Source organism: Desmodus rotundus, chromosome 5 (assembly GCF_022682495.2).
Source record: "Desmodus rotundus isolate HL8 chromosome 5, HLdesRot8A.1, whole genome shotgun sequence".
Lineage (NCBI taxonomy): Eukaryota > Metazoa > Chordata > Mammalia > Chiroptera > Phyllostomidae > Desmodus > Desmodus rotundus.
In genome coordinates this window covers 54951551-54977208 of record NC_071391.1, presented here as the reverse complement: position 1 = coordinate 54977208, position 25658 = coordinate 54951551, and the positions used below count along the sequence as shown (strand labels likewise).

Here is a 25658-nt window from a genome sequence, read left to right as displayed (position 1 = left end):
AAATATCGTAAATTTGTTACCGGTGCATAAAATTTCTTGTGCCTTGTATCTGTTCTTGTGTTTTGTAATTATTTGATACATAAAATTTCTTGTATAATGTTCAAAAATAAATGCTAAAATTCCTTTATAATATAAAAAGCAAGTATTGAAATATAAATAAATAAAAAGTTGAATTAAAAAATTAAAACAAAAGGTTTTTCCCTGAAAATTTGGGCCAAAAATGTGGGTGCACATTATACACAAGAGTGCATTATACACAGAAAAATATGGTAATTAAATTCAGTTGATGGTTCTTTTGATAATGAGAATGTAGACTGTATCTGATTCTAAAAGCACAATGAAGACATAATGCCTAAAATAATAAAAACTGTGTCTAAAGTATGACTTGCTTTGAATGGTAAAATTAGAAAAAATATAAACAAAAATTCTGTTTTTCTAGGAAGACTGACTGTGGCCTATGAATAACAGCTCAAAGTTCCAAATTTACATCAATTGCATTAAATGAAATTTCCAATGTTAAGCAGAAACTGGGCTAATTAACTCAAACTATTCTATCAATACAAAGGCAATACTGCCCTGGTGAGATCGTTAACTCTGGAGAACAGTGTTTTACTTAATAGACAGTGTGGACTTCATGCATATCCATTATGAGTGCCTTGAAAACCAAACAACTTTAAATGTTAGCAACAGCTTTTGCAAGTACAAAAATACACATTTATTACAGAACATATGGTAGTAAAATCTGTCAAGATATATTAAACAAACTCAAACCAATTTACCTAAAGCATCAGTCTAATTATTACAAGTTAACAGTAAAATAAAATGATGCGTTCATACAATATAATACTTTATAGCAATATTAACAAACTATCCACATTATTACAAAAGTATCTAAGGGAACACAGAGAGTAGAAATGGTTATTTAAGAATCTCAATATCTACTTTCTCCTAAGATTCAAAGTGGGTGAGTGATTTTCTACTCACCAATATATATAAGGCTGGAATTATTAATTTGTTCAGGAGGGAGAAAGTTCTCCCAGAAGGGCACTGCGGGCTGGAAGAGCTGCGTTCCCAGCTGGCAGTGCTGACAGCACTACCGCCCTGAGGGAAGGAGACATACCTGTTGCCTCTATACACCGCCCAAGTGCCATACGGACCCCGAGGAGTCTAACTGTAGGGTGGTCGGTTACAAGGTGACAGCTACCTCACGTCTGTGACAGTCTGACACTGAGAGGGCCAGTGTCACAAAGTTCTTTGGACCCTGAGTTCTTAAATTAATTATAATGCTTAGGGCAAACAGGGCCATGTACTCTAGAGGTAGGTAGCACCGATTGCTAATAGTGAGAAAACTTCTTATATCTTACAGAAAACTTGCTGTTTTTTCTTATAACTGACAAATGCAACATTTAGGACAACAGGGAAAGAACATTTAATATGAAAGTTTCCTGGTGGCTCAGAAAAATAATTTGGAATAAGCTAGTCGGTGAGAGAGAGGTCCATCTGATGGTGGACTAAAGAGACCCAATGGGTTCTAAGCAACTTCTTTTAAGCTCAAATGAAGGAAATGCATCTCCATTCCTGACTCCCTCCCTCCACACCGGCTGGCAAGGCGATAATCCAGGACGTGTACCAGAGTAACCTTTAAGGTAAGAGAGGAGAAATGTCCATGGGTATGAAACAAACTTATGGGTCATAAACCATCTGTAAACCATGAATCATCTGGGACAAAAATATGTAAAACTTCTGGAGGTAAGAAACTCCAAATCCAGTAACTGAGAAGAAGGCCTCATAGCCACTCTGGTGGATATGCTGTTCTTAACTCCTTGTGAACTGGCATCCTCTAAACTGCTCTCTCCACTGCCACATGGTAATGAGAATAAGGGTTTATCAGCAATGTTTTCTGGCCGCAGAAAAACAATTCAGCAAAGAGGAGCCAGGCTTTCATCACATGTTGGCGACAGCATTCCTGTTGCAGTCGTCCTCACACTCTGGTAGCAAATGTTTTCGAAAGGTCACCTTGTAATAGGAAAAGTTGTGTTTCTGGAGAATGTTCCCAGCACAGGTACCTTTGGAAAGACACTGCGATGAGCAGCCATTTCCTTCTTTCTCTTCACAGCTCTGTTTTCGGAAGGCTTTGCAGAGCAATGCAACACTAATAGAAAAAGAATCAAGCCCCACAACCACCACCACCAACAAAACAATATCATGATACTTATGGTTCTTGAATCACTCTAGCTTATTCCAATCTACCTACATCCATGGGCTGTTTACTGGCACAGTCCTGTGAGGGCATGTGGCTACAAGAAATCAGAAAAATGGCTACTAGATTGAATTCAGGGAAATATTTCACAGGATTTTCTCCATTACTGGACATGCTTTTCTTCCTAATGCTTTGATGAGTGACATTTTTCTTGTCTATTTATTAAAAACATTCCACAGAATGAGGATGGTTTCTTTGCACCCCTGCCCTCTCTCCGCAGTCCCCATTCTTCATGTATGAAACCCTGGCATTCCCAGGAATAATCTTATATAAGGCATGTAGAGAAGATGCTTTCTCTAACTCTCTGCAAGTATCTCTAAAATCCCATGCCAGGACCGATCCCACGCTCTAATAAGGAAAAGCCTCCCAAACAGGTGACTCAATTTTTTTAGTCTAAACATTTTGCCAATTGGTCTCAATAAAGAGAATCACTTTTTTTGTCCTAAGTATTAGTGATGACTATATTTATGCTCACTAGCTTGGGTATTTTATAGAAAAAAGTCATAACAATTAGTGTCTTAATGTCATTATTAGCCCAGTGTCTGTTCTTGTAGACACCAGATTCCTGTGGTTAAATGCCTTTGGTTAAGTTTGTCCCCATATCACTAACTACAGGTCCTGAGTCTGGTCTGGACACAGCATCCACAGTCAGAGAGCTGGGTGAGGATCTCACATTTAGGCGGAGCCCCAGGACAGCTCTGCCCACCATTCTCTCCTTCCTCGTGTGATTTCACACAAAGCTTGAGTCTCTTTTCCACTGGGCTGAATGGAGAGCTACTGTGTTTTTCTGAGTCTTGGCTGGGATAAGAGCTATACTGCTGGGCTATCTGCACAGCTCCAGGTCCTTCCATTGCTCGCAGGGACATGTCTTTGTTTCTCCTGCAGTGAGTTGGCTTCTGGAACACCAGAAGCATGGGGAGGTGACTCTATGGGCTCTTGTAAAGAAGTAATTCTCATCTCCTCTGACATGGGTTCTTTTTCAAACTGGCCAAACTGTTATGGCAGAATGAGCAGGCAGAAGGGAAATAAAGGCAGGGCCCCCACCACTACAATGTAATAAAGAACTTAATACAGGAGGCTAAAAGCAAAGGAATACCTGTCTCGCCGGTTGACCCAGTAGTCCTGAGGCTGATCCCGTAAGGTTTCCAGGCATTCCGAACAACAAGATAGTGCAGGAGGTGGGGAGCCACTGAGTGTCAGTGAGTGTGTTATCATCTCCACCAGCCCGGGAAAGGGAGAGCCCTGAGACTGTGTTCATCCCAAGGCCTGGAAGGGAGAAGGGGAGGGGGACAACAATGCCCAAAGGAAAAAAAAAACCCCATAAAACAACTCTGGTTAATTGCTTGCCTCCCATCACATATGCAAAATGAACAAATAGAGCCTAGAGCAAGATAAGGTTTGGGCTAACAGACCCCCATACCTACATTTGGGTAGCCACATTTCCCTGGGGTGGGGGTGGGGGTAGCTGGCACCACCATTACCTGTCAATCAAAATGTAACTCCCTCACCCCATGCCACCAACTATGTAAGTCCTCAGAACAAAGAACTCATGCTCTTGGCTCCACTGGCTCTTTCTGCCACACAGTGGGTGGGGGGCCAGGGACCCTGACCAGCTGGTCTCTAGCTAGGAGGCCCCTGGCCACCCTGCTCTAGCCACCTTTGCTTTTGTTCTCCTATGGAAACTTAGCACTAATACTTCGCTTGCACACTAGTAGGTGTGCTGACCTGTAATTCTTTACTGCATTGGTAAGAACCGAGTTTCTGGGAGTTTCTCTTGTGACAAAACCATGTCTCAACCATGTGCTGGGGTGAAGAGTTATAGAATGCCTTTGTAAATGACACTCTACAGTGTCATTTTTTGTACAAGCCAGGCAGCTGGGGGCCTGCCCAGAGGAGGTACCAGGCCATCCAGAAATGAGACTGGAACTGCAAAGTCAGAAGAAAGTTTTTCCTGGTTTCTTTGAGCCCGAAAAGTACAACCTATTGGACAGGAAGTTTCAGTGGGTATAAACAAGGAACATTCAGCAATCTGAGAAAAAGTGCTGTCCTGGGAGCTAGCTCACTGCTGAGCCAGATGGGGAAGCGCCTGGGGAGGACAAGCAAATGCTTAATCCTGAGGGTAGCAACTTCTCAGTGTTTTGGTTCGTGGTCCTACTATTGCCACCTCGATCCCCATGACCAAACCCTGGTTAGTAAGCTTTTGCCCCTCCATTTGCAAAGACTTCTGCTGCTGGAGATCATCCTCTCCATCCAAGTGACCAGCTCTCTAGCTAGTTTTATTTTGTTTCTTTGAAAATATCTTCCTGATAATAGATTTCCAGCCAATATAGAGGCATAGGTAGATACACTTTGCTTCCTCACACAACCAAAAGAAGGTCAACAACAAATTTAAAAACAAAAACCAACCAGAACTGCCAGAAAATCAAACTGTATGGAAGTCCGACAACCAAGCAGTTAAAGAAACATTCATCCAGACTGGTAAGAGGGGCGGAGATGGGCAGCCGGAGAAGACAGGACGTGCACCAAGGCAGTGGACCAGGCAGGCGAGGCAAAGGCTGACAGACTGGGTGGTCCCACATCCATGTGCAACATAAGCCAACAGGAACAACTGGGGAGCAAGACAGACAGCACCACCCAGGGTTCCAGCACGGGAAAATAAAGCCTCAAAACCTCTGGCTGTTAAATACTGTGGGGGTTGCAGCAGTGGGAGAAACTCCCAGCCTCACAGGAGAGTTCACTGGAGGGACTCACAGGGTCCTAGAATGTAAACAAACCCATCCACTCAGGAATCAGCATGAAAAGGAACCAGTCTGCTTGTGGGTAGCAGGGGAAGTGACTGAAAGCAGGGCGAGAGCCCAGCAAGGGGCATTGTTCCCTCTCTGACCCCTCCCCCCACGTAGAACACCACACCACAGCAAAGTGGGTTGCCCTGCCCTGATGAATACCTAAAGCTCTGCCCCTTACAACACAACAGGTGCACAGAGACAAAGAAATACAGCCCAAATTCAAGAACAGATCAAAACTCCAGAAAAAGAACTAAGTGACGAGGAGGTAGCCAACCTATCAGATGTACAGTTCAAAACACTGGTAATCAGGATGCTCACAGAAATGGTTGAATATGGTTGCAAAATAGAGGAAAAAGTGAATGCTATGCGAAGTGAAATGAAGAAAAATATGCAGGGAAGCAACAGTGATGAGAAGGAAACTGGGACTCAAATCAACAATTTGGAACAGAAGGAATGAATAAACATTCAACCAGAAGGAATGAAGAAACAAGAATTCAAAAAATGAGGAGAGGCTTAGGAACCTCCGGGATAACTTTAAACGTTCCAACATCCAAATCATAGAGCCTCCAGAAGGAGAAGAGGAAAAGCAAGAAATTAAAAACTTATTTGAACAAATAATGAAGGAAAACTTCCCCAATCTGGCAAAGGAAATAGACTTCCAGGAAGTCCAGGAAGCTAAGAGAGTCCCAAAGACTCTCTTTGGACCCAAGGAGGAACACACCAAGGCACATCATAATTACATTAAAGATAGATTAAAGATAAGGAGAGAATCTTAAAAGCAGCAAGAGAAAAGGAGACAGTTACCTACAATGGAGTTCCTATAAGACTATCAACTGATTTCTCAAAAGAAACCTTGCAGGCAAGAAGGGGCTGGAAAGAAATATTCAAAGTCATGAAAGGCAAGCACCTGCATCCAAGATTACTCTATCCAGCAAAGCTTTCCTTTAGAATGGAAGGGCAGGTAATGTGCTTCCCAGATAAGGTACAGTTAAAGGAGTTCATCATCACCAAGCCCTTATTATACGAAATGTCAAAGGGATTTATCAAAGAAACAGTAGATCAAAGCTAAGAACAGTAAAATGACAACAAACTCACAACTATCAACAACTGAACCTAAAAAACAAACTAACAACTAGAACAGGAACAGAATCACAGAAATTGAGATCACATGGTGGGTTATCAGCAGGGAGGGGGTAGAGGGAGAATGTGGGAAAAGGCATAGGGAATAAGAAGCATAAATGGTAGCTACAAAATAGACAGGAGAGGTTAAGAATAGTATAGGAAATGGGGAAGCCAAAGAACTTATATTTATGACCCATGGACATGAAGTAAGAGGGTGGGGTGGGGGAATGCTGGATGGAGGAAAGGTACAGGGCAGAGGGAGATAAAGGGGAGAAAAAACTATAATAACATAATCAATAAAATATACTTTAAAAAAAGAAAATGTCTTCCTGAGGTAGATCAATTTGGAGGGCTGGTCATCAATGTTGGGCTCTGAGCAGAGCCCCTGCCTCTTCGAACTCTTGAGGGCATCTGCTGTGTGCGTGGGGGCGAGGAGGGGGGTGCAAATGTATCTGAATCAAAGGGCTGGTTCCAGGGATGATCACGTGAGGACATGTGACTGTAAGACGCCACAGAAATGGCCACTGGCTTGGATTCAGGGAGAAGCTTCACATGGCTTCCTTCATGAACAAGCAAGCTTTGCTTCTTAGTATTTTTATTGGTGGCATTTTTCTTGATATGTGCCTGTAACGAAATTGTTTAAAATACATCTTACTCTCTCCCTGTAGGGGTTGATTCTCTTTCATATGCTCATCTTCCTGTGAGAGAATTGCATCACAGCTGGACTTGCATAGCTTTTTCTGGTAAAACTGCCTGAGAGAGGAAAGCTTTGATCTAGATACATGGTGCTGGACTCCAAGCAGCGCCCGTCTTCCCCTCGGGCTTTTCGGAGCATAGGCTGCAGCTGTGGACAGATAGCTGGGCGTGGTCAAGCCACATGGAGCCCAGCATGGTGCTGCAGCGGGGCCTTTCTGTGCAGTACTGTAACGGTCACAGACTGAGATGCCAGGGGTCACTGCATTCGAATGTCTTCATGATTAGAATGGTCTAAGTCAGAGTCACTCAGGGTTAAATGACCTTCCTCCTCATGCTGGTCTAGGTCATTGTCACTAAGGGGTAAGGCAGAGTCCATGCTTCTGCTCCCCTGACTAAGGTTCTTTACCAAGTCACTACATGGAGCATCAACATCCCCATTCAGCTCATTTTCCAGGATGTCATAACAAAAGTCAGTCATTTGTAAGCAAGATAGTATTTGAGGCGTTCTCTCTAGTATAACATCTCACTGAAACCTTTCCAAAGAGGGGGGTGATTTCTTCTTCAAATATTCTACAGCAATTTTCAATCAGAAATAGAGTAAGCAAAATAACCTTTTTTATAAATTCAGTTTCTAGTTCTGGGCTGAAGGGAGTAAGAGGTTAAAGAATGCTCTGAGCAATACATATTGCTAAATTAAATGCATTGTCTGATATAATGAGGAATGTCACTTGATGTTGTATAATACCCCCAAAAATTACCTAAGGAGAGTAACATTGGCTCTTGGATCTGGTCTAACAGCCTTTGAATTGTATTTATTTTTTCTTCATCATTACTTTGATCCATTATACAGACCCAGTGATGACAGAGATCTGATGACAAAATACTTCCAGAAATGTTTTGTAGAAAATCCTTAAAACAGATGCTATTACAAAAAACAGATTTACAGTCTACGTGTGCCTCAACTCCAGAATTCAAGTTTCTCTTTCAGCTCTCTGTAAGATTTCACATTGGCTGAAGATGCCTTTTGTGAGGGGTCCTTTCCGATTAAGAAAGAATTGTGTATCTGAGACAGTCTTGGACAGATTATCATTTTCACAAATATTTGGCAGAGACATTCCAAAGAGCCGCCCTGGCAAAGGAGAGGTTGTAACATGGGTGAGTTAAAAGGCCCACTTTATATCTTCTCCTTTTAAATGTCTTCTGACCTGAGTCACTCAGCTGCTGGGCTGCAGCCAAGCGACTGGGCTTCAGGGTGAACCAGCACTGCATGTGCTGGGGCAGCTGTTCCACGAGGAAAGGCTCTTGGAGGTTGGTGGGGCTGGTGGAGTCCTCTGATTCCTGTGTCAGGAGTGCAGAGTCCCCAAGGTGGCTCATTCTAATTCCATAGGAATATTCATGCCCAATAAGTGGACACAGTTCTTCTTTGCCAGAACTGACCCAGAACTGATCTCTCTCAGAGCCAGTCATCCCTAGCATTGGTAGTGACATACTGATAACTTCATTTGCTACATCTGAATGCCTTATTGTTATAATTTTATTTTTCTAAAGATTTTATTTATTTATTTAGAGAGGAAGGGAGGGAGAAAGAGAGAGAAATAAACACCGATCGGATGCCTTTCATACATGCCCCAACAGGGGTACAGGCCCACAACCCAGGCATGTGCCCTGACTGGGAATCGAACCAGCAACCTTTCACTTGGTGGGACAACATTCAACCAACTGAGCCATGCTGGTCAGGGCATTATTGTTATCATTTTAGAACAGGCACAATTTCCAATGACCTTGGTGAAGATTTTGAAGGGAATGCTCTTTGAATAGTCCTTCTCTTTCTCTAGACTGATGTGTCTCTGAAGGAGAGAGAGCCTTTTGTCCTTCTGCTCTGGGGAACTGAAAGTGGCTGCAAAGTTCACTGTGGGTCAGCCCAGGACTAAGGATCTGATGGCATCAGCACTGCCTTCTCCCACTTCATCCACACAGCTTGCTATCCACGCCACTTAATCTTGTTTTTCATCTTAAAGTTATTGTTATATGATTTTGGCCACAACCAACAGATCGTTGAACAGGAAAAGATGCTACTCCTGCCTCTGCAGGCCCCTTTTGAGTTCTAAGGGCCATTAAGTAGCAGAGTCCTATTGGAGCACACAGATGATGACAGAAATGCACATACGTGTCCAAGTAGGCAGAGGCCTTTCCTTGATACAAGGCTGTTTTTGTAGGGCTTTATCCTGGGCAGGAAATGGAGCACTCCTCCTCCTTTCTGTTAGTGCTTTCATTTTCTTCATTCCAGGATGCTGATTCCTGCTGGACACCACCGGCCCTGATGACCTGGGAGCTGACCTTTCATTCAAGAGATAGGGTATGCCCCAGGGACCCTGGGAAGGACCCAGGGTTCCAATACCTGGAGGGGCTGGGGAAAGGTCCGAATCTTGGCCCCAGCCCCCAGTTGGGGGGTGGGGCTGCCTGGCTACCCCCCAGTGGATGGAGAGGAAGACTGAGGCTGCTGGGTTCCCTAAGAGAGCCATTAGACTTAAATGCAAAGAGTAGGCAAGCAGTACCAGGGAGATTTGAAAGAAGGTGAAAGGTATGGGGGTGGAGGGGGGAGGTGATCTAGGCAATGACGGTGCTGCTGGTCTGAGGGTGGCTAAGCCAGAAAGTTCTACAATTAGAACTAATAGAGGGCCCCCCAAGCCTCCAGTGTTAAACCGGGGCCTGATCAGTTTGCCCACCCTGGCGTCAGGCAGGGAGGGTGTGTGTACCTAGCAGGTCTGCTGCCGGGTGATGGCTCCAGCAAGGGGCCAGCTGGGCCAGCTGAGTGTCCTCACTTTCTTGCTGCAGAGAGTTTCTAGTTCAGACACACCTGTTAGGGAAGAGGGTCACCCAGGCTGCCTCCTGGAGTTGCCTGCTTGGGGACATTGCCTCCATGAAGAAGACTTTGAAGAAAACCGCAGCCCAGGAGGAGATTAAGGCAGTCATGTCTGCGGGATCAGAGTCCAGGGAAAAGAATGTGCCCATGTCAGGTGGCCCCGAGGGCAGGCAGGGAACCAGGCTCTCTCCTGTGCAGGTGTCTCCTGTCCGGGCGCTGTACCACCGCCTGCACTAGGCACCACTGGCAGGAGGGTATTGCAGCACTGAGTGCCTGCCAGCACCGAGGCCAGCCGTGCCTTAGGCCCAGATACCCATTTTTCAATCTCTACTCAGCTATGATTGGCAATTAAAAATATTTAAGATATATAACTACCTCCCATCTGTGTTAGATACAGTTGGATTGCAGCCCGCCCTGCTAGCATAAAATATGTAGTTACGGCGGGAAAGTAACGGTGGAGGCAGTTATTCCCACCCTTGTGACTGGGTTTAGAATCAATAGCTTCTACTAGTAAACCACTCAGGATCAGGACCACAGAGTATCCTCAAAGAAGTCAGCATGGTTAGTATTAAGATCGGACACTCCATGCACACCACCTGGTGAGGAAGAGGCAGCACTGCTCCCAGAGTCAAAAGACCCAGTTAAAATCTCAGCTCCAGGCTTATTTCTGAAACAATATTATTCATATTACCTAAATTCTTAAACCTTAATTTGCTCAAAGGTCAGTGACTATCTGTATGACATCACAAGGCCACTGTAAAGTTTCAAGTGAGAAAATATGAGGAAATGTTTTAGAAACCACTAAAAATAAAATAAATGATATGAAAATAAAGTATGTTTTTTTTAGATTACTAAAAAGAAAAGTTATATTCTTTCACAACAATAAAATTAAATCAAAACTATGTAAAAATAAATATTTAGTTAAACCCTATAGATCTGGAAATAAAACTATACCTTTAAAAATAATTCATGGTCATTAAAGACCCAATACAAGAAAATTTACAAAATATTTTGTACTGATATGAAAATTAAAATATAACATCAATATTTGTACAATGCAGCTAACGGACTGGTAAGTAGAAATTTGTATATGCATAAATTAGGAAAGAAAATCTATAATTCCATCTGAGGAAACTAGAAAAGCAAGAACTAAAGTGGAAGAAAGTTATTAATAAAGATATGAATAGAAACAGGTTATATTAAAGAGACAGATAATAGAGAAAATTATAAAAATCTGGTTCTTTGAGGAAAATCAACAACACTGATGGTCCTCTATCAAGAATTTCTTGAGAGCCCTGGCTCGTGTGGCTCAGTTGGTTGGAGCATCATCCCATCCCATATACTGAAGGGTTGTGGGTCCAATTCCTGGTCAGGGCACATACTCAGGGTAGGGGTTTGATCCCCATTGGGGGCGCATATGAGAAGACAATCAATCAATGTTTCTCTCTCTCTCTCTGAAAGCAATGAAAAAAGTCCTCAGGTGAGGATTGAAAAAAAAAAAGAATTTTCATGAGAAAAGGAGAGAGAACATGAATAACATCAGTAACAAATGTTTAATGTGTAGGGTTTTGCCACCACAGACTGTACACATTAAAAGAATAAGAGAACACTATAAACAACTTTGGGCTAACAAATGTGACAACTTATACGAAAGGGACAGATTTCTTGAAAGATGCAACTTAAAAAATTGGCACACAATACCCTCCCGCCCCTCCAGAAAGGCTGAACAAACATCTTATGTCAAGTCAAGAAACTGAATTTGTTACCCAAAACTGAAACCCTAGGCATGGGGTTTCACTGAGGGGTGACGTTGGCTTCCATGAACTGGCTTCCCTTGGGGCATCACTGCCTGTGCCCTGTGGGAGGTGGGTGCGGTGGGGTGGTAGGCGAGGGGAGCAGGTGCACAGGGGGCTGCGGCAGGACAAGGCTCATGTATAGGACCCTTGAATCCCTGGTTTAAAAACCCCTCTATCTTGTTGCAACTATCAATTTAACATCAGCCACAAAACAAGTGGTAGAAAGCAGACTCAAAGGATAGAAGACAAGCGCTTTCACTAAGCACCAGGGAAGAGTGTTAGTGAACTGAGGAAATGCATCTACATCACTTCTCCTAAGGAACAGAATGCAGGGCAGAATAAAAGGGCTGAGAGAGAAGCCAATCCTGAACCAGGGGCCACCAATTTCCAACTAAATAAATCTCTACACAGAAAGGTATATGCTTAAATCTAGTAGAGTTTTATTCTAGTGTAATCAGTCCCTAATTGTTATATTTTCCACTTCTTTTTAAAAAAAGAGTAACCAATTAATGTTCAATGTCTTATACCTACTTGTACTTTTAATGTAACTTTGACCCATCACCTTCCTACCCCATCCCTCCTTTGCAGCTTTCAGGAAACCCTTTTACCATCTGGGGGAATAAATCCCCATTTACTTAGCCAGTTCACAGAGACAGGGGCAGAGAAGGCTCCACAGGACAGGCAGCATCCAGTTTCCTCTCCCAGAGGCTTCTTGCTACTCTCTGCTTTGGATGGTCAGCAATCCATCCATGCTGGTCGGCAGCTTTTGACCCTCTCTACCAATTCCCCAGCCTGATGACTTCTGATAAAAGAAAAAGCTTGTTCTTACTAAAATGTTGAATGTTGATACTCTCTCTGACTTTGAGCAAGAAAAAAAAGGCAATTAAAATTAAGTAAGCCTAATTAATGACCATCTCAAATCATCTCTTATAGCTATGGCACAGGTGGCAAAACACAAGGCCCTCGGGCCGAATCTGGTCCTCCACCTTGTTTTATCTGGCCTGGCATGTTGTTTCTACCCGGTGGCAGTGCCGAGCTCTTGCTTAACTGTTAAGGAGTAGTTACATTTATACAGTCCTAAAATTATATTCAGCCCTTTGAAGGCAACCGCAAGGCTTATGTGGCCCTTGGTGAAAATGAGTTTGACACCCCAGGCTTATGGCTTTTATTTTTATAACTTGTCATTCTATTTATCTCCCCTCCAGAAGGAAGGGAGGGAGCGACAGTGAGAAACATCGATTGGTTGCCTCGTGCATGCCCTGATTGGGAATTGAACTTGTGACCTTTGGTTTATGGGATAATTCTCCAACCAACTGAGCCACACCAGTCAGGGCCATACTCACACTTTAAATGGCTCTTGGTGTGGGCTTTGAATTATATGGTCTCTTTATGGTGTCTGTATGACTCCCTCTGAAGAGAGTATCAGCATCAGCCACACACTCTTCACCTTTCTGCAACAACACGGGTTTTATATTGAGTCCAGCTATCTCACCCCTTCCTTATTTTGAACATCATTTGGAGGACTTTTGTTGTCTTTCCTGCCAGCTGGCCAGAGTGGTTCATAACTTTAAGTCTTCAAAGAGAAAAATAATCTCTGTCCATCTTCCCATCTAGAAACTTCCCTGAAAAAAAAAATTGATGAATCAAACAAATGAGTAACTCGTACGTAACTGGAACTTCACCTTCAAACAGAATTTAAACCCTAGGATCTCAGAGCCAGAAAATGAATTTTGTTTCTCACCCCCAACCCCGTGACAATGTGTGGGTATTTGCTTTGCTTTCTACAGCCAAAGGGTCCTTATGATGAACTTCTCAAACCAGTAACATTCTGGTCAAAGGTAGCTTGATTGTGCCATAATCAGAACAGAAACAGCAAGCAGCTACTATTTATTTTTTATTTTTGACTTTGGTTCTGTTCTCACCCTTTATTGGGAACATGGGGCAATGTTACAGTTTTAAATTAAACCAACAAACAAGAATGGCATGAATTATGGGAGTAATTGGTTTTCCAGTTCAGGATTAGGAAGGAGAGAGAACAGGTGCAAGATCTTCAAGAGGATCGTATCACTCAGCCACCAAAGGGTTTGGACTTCTACTCATTAACGACTGCTGGAGAGTCAGACCTGTCAACCATCTTCGTCACAGCAAACTGGAATCTGCACTATTTTTCACACTAATTGTAGACATCAGAGAGAACTCCAGACTGACTCATACATTGATCCGGATGGTACCATGAGGTCTGTCATTGACTGAAACACAAAGGTGCGACCCATGACTGTACATGTAGACAACTACATGTACATGAATTGAGGACACAGAAATCAACCATTAGTCATTTGATGTTTGACAAGCGCTGACAACAATGAAAAAGGGTTTTTTCAACAAATAGTGCTAGGCAACTGACTATCCACCTAAAGTTCAAATTGGACCTTTTCCCCATATCACATTCAATAATTAACTCACATAAATAAAAGGCTTAAATATAAGGGGTAAAAGCATTAGCGCTCAAAGAAAATGGGACTGAATCTTCATGACCTAAGATTTAGCAAAGCATAAGCAATGAAAAATAAATAAATGAGATTTCCTCAAGATTAAAAACTTCTGTGCATCCAAAGAAGCTAAACGGAGAGGAAAAATACAGCCCACAGAAGAAAATAGTTGCACATTATACTTCCTGTAACTCTGTTATCCAGAACAAAGAACTTTTACAATCCATCAACAAAAAGACAACTAAATTTTAAAAATGAACTTGAATAGTCCCTTCTCCAAAGAAGACATATCAATGGTAAACAAGCACAAGAAAAGATGTTCAATGTCACAGTCACAATGTAAATACAAATGAAAATCACAATGCAATACCCCCTTCACAGACTAAAACTATAATCGAGAAAACTAAAAATAACAAGTGTTGACAATGATACAGAGAAATTGGAACCCTTAGGCATTGCTTTTGCAAATGTAAAGTGGTGCAGGCTGTGTGTATAATAGTTTGGCATTTCCTCAAAAAATTACCAAAGGGTTCAACAGCTCCACTTGTAAATATCTATATACCTTGAGAATTGAAAACTGGTGATAAAATAAACTCATAGCAGCACTGTTCACAAAACCAAAAGGTAGAAAGTATTCAAATATCCATCAACATGTAAATGAATGAACAAATGTGGCTGCACCATTTCACTGCACCCGAAACAGTACAGAGATGCCTCAAACACTGGAACAGAGACCTCGCATATGACCCTGCAATCCCACCTAAGGGCACATAACCGAAACATTTCAACCAGTATCTACTCACCCATATTCATGGCAGCATGATTCATAATAACCAGAAGAAACCCAGGTGAGTATTATTCAGCCTTAAAAACAGAAAATTCTGACAGGCTACAACATGGATAAACCTTGGGCATGATGCTACATGAAAAAAGAGAGTCTCCAAAAGACCAATATTATATGATTCCACTTATATAAATATGATATTTACAGAAATCAAAATTAGAGACAGAAAGTTTAATGTGGTTGCCAAGTGATGGGGATGGGGAGTTGGCGTTTAATGAATGGTTTCATTTAAGGAAAATAAAGTTCTGAAGTTGTATGGTGTTGATGATATTTACATAATAATGTAAATATAGTTAATGTCAGAACTGTATATTTCAAATTGTTTAAATGGTAAATGTTACATTGCATATGATGAATCACAATGAAAAAATGAAGTATTGATACATGTTACAACATGGATAAATATTGAAAACATTCTAAATGAAAGAAGCTGGGCAAAAAGGCCACCCAGAATGAAGTCATCTGTGCACTTGAAATCCACCAAGGCTGTGAAAACGAGGGAAAGTCTTGGCAAGAGTAGTAGCTTCCAGAATGGAAAAAGACACTTTCACACAGTTGGGACAGTGTCATTTTGCCTGTGGCTGCCCAGCGTTCTCAGCGCCATTCATGTAGGTTCATTTTTTAGTTCTCCATTCTGCTCCAGTGATCTGTATGTGTGTGTTTTAATGACAACACCTGCCTGTTTTGGTCACAATAGATGACCAAAGTTCACAGGCCCAAGTGAAAGGTGACCTGGGACTGTGGATTGGATTCTAATGTGGAAACTGTTATGATTTCCACACTTGTGTGTTACGTAGTGATTCCCTGGGGCAGCGCACCTGCTTTGGAAGAAACATACTATAGTTCTCCACGGGAAGTGCGGTGAAGGGATGACAGCTGGAGAGTCTGAGTGCAGAGAGAGTGTCTGTACTGCCATGGGAAGTTTTCTGGAATTTTGAAATCATTGTCAAGTAAATCACTGTTTGAAGCAGCCATGCCAATACAAGGTTGGAAAAGCAGAGAAATCCAAAATCATGACAGAGATGAAGCTCTATGCAGGCCCAGTTCACCAAAAGTGGTGAGGCTAGTCCCCCCTGTAGCAGTCCACATGTCACCGAAAGGCAGGGTGGGAAGACTGTATTAGAAGCCACTATGCCTTGGGTGTCGTGGATGACTAGGGTGGTGTAGACATTGTGGGATTTTTAAATTCCGACTTTCCACATCACAGTACCACTAAAATGATAGTGACAAAAACAGTTTGGTATTGGCATAAAAACTGACCTGTGGATCAGTGGAAGAGAATGGAGAACCCCAAAAGGAACCTGCATAAATGGCACTGAGAACCCTGGACAGCCAAGGCAAAATGACACTAAAAACTACCTGAGCCCTGGCTGGTGTGGCTCAATGGATTGAGTGCCAGCCTGTGAACCAAAGAGTCGCAGTTCAAGTCCCAGTCAGGGCACATGCCTGGTCTGTGGGCCAGGTCCCCAGTAGGGGGCGCATGAGAGGCAACCACATATTGATGTTTCTTTCCCTCTCTTTCTCCCTCCTTTCCCCTCTCTAAAAATAAATAAAATTAAAAAAATAAAATAAAAACTGAAAACCCAACAATTTTTCACAACAAACACTCCTCTGCTGGGTCCTGGAAGGACTGACAGCCCTGCCCCCATCCCTCAGCACTCATTGCAGACAGAAACCTTGGCAGTGCCTCCTGGGGGAAATGGTAGGTCATCTGAGTACAGACGCAGTCTGTTTTCCCCAGAGCTGCAGTAGCCTTAAGGTGGACCAAGTTTCCTCAGAACAGATGCAGCCACATGGCCTGAAGCCACAGTGGACAGTTTTCACTCTCTTCCACATGCTCACGGAAACCAGGACCAGAACCAGTGTACTCCTGAACCCAGTCCCTAGCCTGCATTCATGAACAGTGGTCCCACAGAATGTACTCACTTAAACTGGCCATTAAAAGAAGGCCCAGCAAACCTGTCCCAGAGAAGTGAACACAATAACTGTTCCTACCAGAAGTGCTCACTTAAATTGGGCAATGAGGATGTGCACTGTAGGAACCAGTCTATAGTTAACGCTCACATACTCTGGTTCCTCTTCAGATCGTATAAATCTTTCGCCTTTTTAGAGGTAATGCCCAGGAGAAACCAGCCTGGACAAAGTGTTCACAGCACACCAGCTGCCTGAATTGCACCCCTTACTCTGGGACGAGAATTTGCACCCAGGTCCCTCTAGAACCCTCAGGGTAGGACCAGCCCCGCCCTCATGCACTGGTGTGAAGCCACGTGGAAAACAACACTAAAAATTAACTGAAAAACTCATCATGTTCCACACCGAGCCCTTTATTAGGTCCTCTGAAGACCAAAACCCCTCACTGCACACAGGAAGTATCCCCTCACCTTTTCTTCCCTTGGTGGCGTCTCCCAGGACAGATGCTGAGGAAAGGCAAGTTCTCTCAGAATGGAAGCCAACAAATGTCTGCAAATGGCAGCAGGACTACTGGCTACTCACCATGTTCCTCATTCAGGTAAAGTGACAGGAAGTAGCACCCTCCCAAATCTGGTCCAGAGGCAGTGCTCACAAAAAGTGGTCCCACAGGAAGTACTCAATTTGGGCCAGAAGGACATGTTCCTGAAAAACTAGTCCAGAAGTTGTGCTCACAAAGTGGCCACAATGGAAGTTCTCACTTAAATTTGGGCCAAAGAAAATGTCCCTGGGCAACCAGTACACAGGATTTGCTCATGAAAAGTGGTCCCACCAGAAATGCTCCTTTAAACTGGGCCGGGGGACATGTCCCAGAGGAAACTCATTCAGAAAAAAATGCTCATGTGAAAACACAGTGAATAAAGTGCTCACAGATCTCCAGCTGGCTGAAGTGCACCACTTACTCTGGGCATCACCTCTGATGCTCAAACACAGGCTGAACACACGCTAGAGATGGGATGGAGAAATTGCCTCTAAGTCTTATCTTGCTTCTTACCTGAGGCATCCCCAATACCTGTTACAGACTGGCTGGAACTGGATGGAGAAACTGCATTTAGGTCTCTCATCACCCTTTTGCCCAAGCAGCCCAGCTCCACTATCCAGCACTGGCTAGGCTAAATCTGAGATGAAAAACTTGACTCCAGGTCTCTCCTCGACCTTGACCCCAGGACACCCTATGCCCATCACATACTTGGTGGAGTTAGGATGCAGTACTCATCTCCAGGTCTTGTCGCTTTCACCAAGCAACCCCTTTGGCTCACATAAGCTGGCCATAGCAGAGATGCAGAATTCAGCTCAAGGACTCTCCTAGACCATTAACCTCAAGACACCCCCTGCTTTTCACACAATTGCTGGAGCCAGGAGAGACTTTGCCTCCAGATTTCTCCTTGCTTGTTCACCCAGAACCCCCTCAGCCCCTCACAAGCTGTATGAAGAGGGGATAATAATTTACCTTTAGTTCTCTCCTCATCCCTAACCTGAACACCCACTCTACCCCTCACACATTTGACAGGAACCAGATGATAATTCCCCCCCATGTCTCTGCTACCTCCTTATTCAGGCACCCTCCTCAGCCCCTAACATGATGACTGGAGAGTAGATGGAGAAATATCGAAGCATCCAGGTCTGTCCTAGCCTTGTTATCCAGGCACCCACTCTGCGCTTCACGCAATGGACTTGAACCAGAATGGAGATTTTGCTACCAGGTCTCTACTACCTTATTCCCTAGGCATATCTTCTGCTTCTCAATAGCTGTTTGGAGCTGAGATAGAATATTAGCCTCTAGATCTCCATAAACCCTTATCCCAGGCAGGATCCCCTGTGCAACTCACATACCAGATATGTGGATCCTAACAAAAAAGATGCCTACAAGTGAGGGTTCCTGATAGATGACTGGCATCAAGTATTTTAAAAACAGCCCTGCCTGGGTGGCTTAGTTGGTTTACAGGAATATCATCCTGTACACCAGAAAGTTGCAGGTTTGATTCCCGGTCAGCGCACATGCCTTGATTGTGGGTTTGATCCCAGGTTGGGGCATGTATGGGAGGCAACCAATCAGTGCTTTTCTCTCTCCCCCTTCCTCTCCCTCTAAAAATGACTCACAAACATATCCTCAAGTGAGGATTAAAAAAATTATTATTAGACAGAGCTTAATAGTCATTTTTACACAGGCTTTTCACACAAACCGTACTTCAGGGTATAGTTACCACTGATCCCCATACTTCCTCTCTCATTGAACTGACTGACGAAGACATCTAGATGGAGGGGAGTATAGAAGAAATGCAAAACTGGACAAGAACTTGTGGAGCAGAGCTGTCTCCAGGACTGCCTTACCCCTGGGGCCTCCTCACAGCCATGATGCTTCACTAGTGAGCAGTAGCACTACTGAGCTAGTCCATAGCTGTGCGGCTTCATAATTCATCTGTAACAATATCGAGCCAGTCAACAACTGTGCTGTTCTCATAGTCATGCTGTATCACAATTGAGCTATTTGCATTGAATACAATTTCCTTCTTCACTGCACCCCAACCTGGAAACTCCTAGTGGCTGTGACAATGACCAATGGTTGGCAGACATCTGACTTCAGAGCCAGATTGGACCTCGGACATAGAGCCTGGACTGTGAAACCTGGACTCCAGAGTGGATCCTGAGCCAAAATCTGGACCTCAGACTCTAGGCCCCAAACTCAAAAGCAGACAACGGACCCTGAATGCCAGATACCAGATCTCTTACACCAGACCCTAGAGCCAGAGCTGCACACGGACCCCACACATGAACCCAGGACATAAAGCCACACCCAAAGGGACCCAGATCCCAGGCACACAGCTGAATACAGATTTGACACGAGACCACAGAGCCTGGAGATGGAACTGAGATCTGTCACAAAGACCTCATAGCCGGACTCCAGAGCTGATGCTGGACACTGGACCACAGCTGCCAGATGCAAACAGACCCAGACCCAATAAAGAAAACTCATGACTCTCTAAGTCCAAGCAGCTAGCTTCACAAATATTTTTTCACGACAATGTAAATGTAGAAGAGAGAAAAATAACTCACAGCACTTCTAAATTCTACCAAACACTGCAGAAATAGACCAGGAAGGTTGAAAAAGCAAACAAGAATAATGCTCACCTTTGCCGCGCGATGCTCATGATCTCTCAGCTGCAGCTGTCTCTGGAAGTCAGCAGTGTCCCAGACATTAGTTGCACATGGCAGGCTCATCAATACTATGCGGGCTGAAAAAAAGGTAATTATTTTCCTCATACCTTCTAAGTTCTAATAGCTAGGCTAAAAATCAAATTAATATAATCAGATTAACAGAAGAAATTCAAAGTTTAATATATGTGAAGGTGAATTTATATACAAATGGCCAGCAAAGACAATGAGGTAATATTGGGTACATAGAACATTTTAGAAAATGGGGCAACAGGGTCTTAGGCCTTAGAGGTGAAATGGGTGTTATTCAGGTAACTTTTTTTAATCCTCACCCAAGCACATATTTTCATTGCTTTTAGAGAGAAAGAGAAACATCAATGTGACAGAAGCACCAATTGTTTGCCTCCTGTACATGCCTGGACCAGGAATCACATATGCCCAAACAGGGCATCAAACCTGCAACCTAACTATATGCCCTGACTGGGAATTGACCTGTAACCTTTTGGTTACTGCACGACGCTTCAACCAACTGAGCCACACCATCCAGGGCATATGACAGGTTACACTTTGTTAAACAATGCCGAAAACAATAGGACATGGGGGCAAGTAAGGTAAGTGGGTCAACAAACGCCTGCTTGGAGTCTGGATTTCTAAAGCTAAGGTGATTATGATAAAGTTCCCTAGCTAAACCAGGTTTCTCCAACTAAGTATCTTAGGAAGAAATGAGATGAGAATTATAGGTTCTTTCTTAGTCTTTTGTTTCTTAACAACCAGCTTAAAATCAACATGCCAGCACAAAACTTTGGCTCTCTTTACTCCCACTTTTTAAACTTTAAATAAAAGTTTTACAACCACACCCTGGCTGGTGTGGCTCAGCGGACTGAGTGCTGGCCTGTGAACCAAAGGGTCGCTGGTTCAATTCCCATTGAGGGCACATGTCTGGGTTGTAGGCCAGGTCCCCAGTAGGGGGCATGCCAGAGGCAACCACACATTGATGTTTCTCTCCCTCTTCCTCCCTTCCCCTCTCTAAGAATAAAATAAATAAAATCTTTAAAAAATTTTATACAAATATGAACACTAGGTAGCACTGTACACTGTATTGAAAGCATTCCCACTGTGAGCCAGTACCTGACCCACTTACATCAGTTCTGGGTCCTTTCAAGTTTTGGGAAGAGTATTACCCGAGAGAGAAAAAGTCCTGTAAAATTAGCTCTGGGACCTCACCAGAGAGAGTAAGGAGTAGTGTCATATCAGCTCTGGGTTCTGTGAGAGTAGACAGGGGTCTCTTTCTGAGACAATAGGGGTTCCAATTGAATCAGCTCTTGGTCCTATGAGTTTGGTAAAAGTCCCACCTCAGAGAAAACTAGGTCTTGTTGCATTAATTTTGGATTCTGTTACTATGGGGAGAACGCCCATCGAGAGAGTAGTGGGTCCTACCACTGTGGGTATATAAAACATCCTGAGCTTGGGAAGATGTAAGGTGCCTTGGGGGATTCTTGGGTCCTTGCAAAATGGTAAGAGAAGATGCTTAGTAAATAGGTGCTAACCCCAAGCAGTACACTAGATGGCAGCAGAGAAAAGCATTTCCTGGCAGCGTGCATCTGAGTGTGAGGAGGTCTTCCAGTCTGAGAGCAAAGAGGGTCCTGCCACATCAGCTCTGGGTTCTCTGAGTGTTGGGAGGGGTCCCACCTGAGAGTTGGGGATCCTGTCATGTCAACTCTGAGTCCTATAAGTATGGGGTGAGGTCCCTCATGAAAGAGATGGGGATTCTTACACACAGGCTCTGTTTATCTAGTATGGAATGTGGACTCACCTCAGAGAATATGGGAAATCCTTTGACGTCATCTCTGGATTCTGGGAGGTTGGGGAGGAGTCCAGCCTGAAAGAGTAGAAGCACCTGTGATATTAGCCCTGAGTTCTGTGAGTGTGGACTGGGGTCTCATTCTATAAAAGCACAGTGTCCTGTCACATCAACTGTGTCCTATGAGTGCAAGGAAAGGCCTGTTCCTGAGAGATTTGGGGGTCATATCACCTCTGGTTCTCGTGAGTGATGGGAGGGATCTTTCCCTGAGATAGCAGGGGGTCTGGTCACATCAGCTCTGGGAGAGTAGTGGGTCCGATAACTTCACAAATGATGATTTACAACTATTATCAAAGATGATCAGAGGAGAGGAATTACACAAAAGTGTTTTATAGAATAAACACCTAACCTATGGAACATAAATAGAAATTAAGGTGATATCTAATGGCACACACTTTGACTAATTCTTCTAAAGGCAGTAATAACAAGTCCCTGAGAAATGATTTACTAACCTTATATGAAAATTCTAGAAAAGGAAGAGAGAGGAAGGCAGGAGACAGGAAATAAGCAAAACACAAAGAAACAAAAACCTCTTTTGTCTGGAGAATTATTGGTGAAAAATATTTTTGAAACATTACCCTGTGTGTAGTGAACACAACACACAGTTTGTCCACTGCATGTGTGATGGGTAGAGTACCATTCTAGGGATGCGGAAGGGGACAGGCGTACAGTCAGAAAAAACAGGCTCGCTCTTGTGTTCAAGGAATTTATAATCTACTGGCTAAGGCAATGTAAACTGCCAATGAAGTGCCACAAAGGTACACGCTCCTGACTTCCGTATCTCAACTGCTTACCTGAGTGCCAACTGTATGTGGATGTATCATAGAAATCTCAAGGTTTAATTAAGTAAAACCCTTAATTTTTAGTTTCCCCTTAACCTCTTGTACTTTTCTCCATTTCAGTAAATGGCACTACTCTCCATCAGTAACTCACACCAGATACCTAGGAATCATCCTTCATTCCTGTTTTCCTCAAGTCCCACATAACACCCATAGGTAAATGCTGGAGTCTATTTTCATAACTAAAAACCATCATTCACCCTCCACCCCGTATTCTGCCACCACCTTAATGCAAACTATCATCATCTCCTGCTTACGCTGCTGCATTAGGCTCCTAAGTGGTCTGCTCTCTTCCAATCTCTCCAGACTCATATCACACAACTGTACTTTCTGAATATATTCCAGAAACATTGTTTTTTTCTTAGGTTCTTGACTATGAAGATGCCTCAGGGCTTTTTGCACAACCCATTCACCCTGTAAGGTTCTTTCTTTCCTCTGTTGAATGGCTGGATCATTCTCATCTCTTAAGACTCAATTTAATTGTCAACTTCTCAGAGAAGCCTTCTCAGACCAACCTAATTCCAACAGGCTCCCCTGTTTTTCCTCTCAAGTCCATCCGTCAATGGTTTACATACCATTAAGTCAGGAGTCTCCCTTGTTAACCATTGTAGTCACAGTACCTAGCAGTTCTGGGCACAGAGGAGGGAAGCACTTAAACATTAATTCTGTGTGGCTGTAACCTAGGGCTAGAGTGGTGAAAAAGTTGGAGAGGTAGAGAAAGGCCAGACAAGAAGGTCCCTGTAAACCATGTTAAGAAATTTAGACTTAAATCTGGGGGGAAAACAGCAGTGACTGAAAAGTTTTAAATTCGGAGTGCCCTGGTCAGATTTGAGCTTTATCAGCATGGCAGTGTGGAGAGTGGCTTGGAAAGTAACAAGACTGAAAGAAGGAGAACCAGCTGGGAGACTATTGTCATAGCTATGTAGCAGGCACTGCCACTGACTAGATGTGAGCGATAAGGAAGAAATCAAGAAACCTTTTGTTTCTGGATTGAGCACGCAGTTCAGCTAATCACTCTTCCCTCCGGGCCATCAAAGCAATGCGGAAAAGACCCATTTTTAGCACGTTACTGTCGCATAGCAGCTAGCTGAAAATTTATCTCTGCGCACCTCAAAAGCTGGAGTATTACCATTTCCTTTTCTGTATTTCCAATTCCTGACTCCCATCCGCGTGCAACTCGACACCACAATAAATGATCAATAAACACCGGATGAGTGATTACCACAGCACTATCTAAAATTAAAATGCTTGTCTTATTCACTCTCAACTCTCACTTAAGACCGCCCTGGCACAGAAAGTCTAACGCCAGTAAAAAAATAACAAAGATGCTCCGGGTCTCATTCATAATGACGTTCAGGTGTTTGTTAGGAGTCTCCGGCCCTCGCTCTCCCCGAGAACCTCTTCCCACAGCTACTCACCGGAGGAGGAGGTCGCGGACCCTACCCCCTGAACGCTCAGGAACCCAGCGCGCAGGAGCCGGCCGCACGCCAAGCGGCCTCCAATCGAATCTCCCTCATCCTCTTCCGTCGAAAGTGACGCCTAGGACGTGTTTCGTCAGAGCCAATCAGAAGAAGGCGCTGCCGGGGGTGGAGATTAACCTGGATGTCAGGTAAACACTTCCGAACAGCCCTTTCGGTCAAACTGGCTGCAGAGGCAGGTTTGGGAAGTTTTTCCGGATGGAGCAATAGCACTGTCTGTAAAGTTGGTTTTGGAGCCCCAGGGAGCCAGCTGGGATTCCTGGGAAGGGGTGGGAGCGCCGTTCGCACGGAAGTCGAGCGGGGCGGCAGGAAGGAGGTTGAAAGCTGGCTGAAGGGGATAGGCGGAGCCGGGAAGACGGTGCGGGGGCGCTGCTCGAAGGGATGGCAGGGACGGCGGTCGGGGGAATCAAGGGGGTGGCTTCCGAAGGAAGGCTGGAAGGAGAGAGACTGAGTCTGAAGCTGGTTGCAGGGGAAATGAAAGGGACCTAAGGGAAAGAAGGGACCCGGACCAAGCGGGATTCGATGGATAAGTGGATAAAGAAATTCTGGTACATACAAGTTGGGGGGAAAGTAGGTTTAAGGTTGTGAGTATGTGAAACATACAGTTTATTCTTGTATTATTATCTATTAATAGTTACATTATTTTCCATACGAACTGTAAACCTACTTTTGTCACACCCTGTATACAGTGGACTATTAGCCATAAAAACAATGAAATCTTGCCATTTGCAACAACACAGATGGACCTCAAGGGCATTGTACTAAGCTAAATAAAACACAGACAACAGTAAATACCGTATGATCTCTCTTATATGTGGATTCTAAAAATAAAATGAAACAAAGCTCATTGGTACAGAGAACATATTGGTGGATGCCAGAGTACGTGGAAGGTAGGAGGTGGGAGAAAGGGGTGAACTGTTTTTTAAGTTTTGATATATTGAATGTAAAACATAAAATGAAAAGGCTTAATTCTCCCTGTAGACAGTAAGAGAAAAGACTTCTCCCCTTCTTTAGAGCATTTTTTTAGAAAACAAATTTTCCGTTACCCCTTGGAGATGTAGATGTTTAAAAGCATCTTGCCACTTTCCTTTTTCTTTTTAAATATATTTTATTATGCTATTACACTTGTCCCATTTTTTCCCTTTATTCCCCTCTGCCCCCCCGCCCCCCGCCTTAACTCCATGTCCATGGGTCATATATATAAGTTCTTTGGCTTCTACATTTCCTATACTATTCTTAACCTCCCCCTGCCTGTCTTCTACCTACCATTTAGGCTATTTATTCTCTATACCTTTTCCCCATCTACTCCCTCACTGATAACCCTCCACGTGATCTCCATTTCTGTGATTCTGTTCCTGTTCTAGTTGTTTGCTTAGTTTGTTTTTGTTTTTGTTTTTGCTTTGGTTGTTAATAACTGAGAGTTTGTTATCATTTTATTGTTCATATTTTTGATCTTTTTCTTAGACAAGTCCCTTTAACATTTCATATAATAAGGGCTGGGTG

General features: G+C 43.5%; 1 protein-coding gene and 3 pseudogenes across 2 annotated transcripts in view; all 4 read right to left on the bottom strand.

The window, feature by feature from the left end:
- The window catches only part of LOC112315958 (DNA damage-induced apoptosis suppressor protein), a 43859-nt gene extending 19663 nt beyond the window's left edge, over positions 1 to 24196 (bottom strand). Inside the window, exons 1-3 of one of the 2 annotated variants that reach the window (XM_024572614.3) lie at positions 24096 to 24196; positions 21791 to 21856; positions 19954 to 20057 (exon numbers count right to left, since the gene is read on the bottom strand). In XM_024572614.3, the coding sequence (XP_024428382.2) occupies positions 19954 to 19973 (20 nt within the window). In that variant the 5' untranslated portion in view covers positions 19974 to 20057; positions 21791 to 21856; positions 24096 to 24196. Of the gene's footprint in view, positions 1 to 3356; positions 3593 to 19953; positions 20058 to 21790; positions 21857 to 24095 lie in introns of those variants that run through there. The other variant, XM_053924706.2, reaches the window with a different exon arrangement.
- On the bottom strand, positions 3587 to 4843 carry LOC139440888 (rho GTPase-activating protein 20-like; annotated as a pseudogene).
- On the bottom strand, positions 6179 to 7707 carry LOC139440913 (rho GTPase-activating protein 20 pseudogene; annotated as a pseudogene).
- Positions 8598 to 9386, bottom strand: LOC139440914 (rho GTPase-activating protein 20 pseudogene; annotated as a pseudogene).
- Positions 24197 to 25658: the final 1462 nt, after the last annotated feature.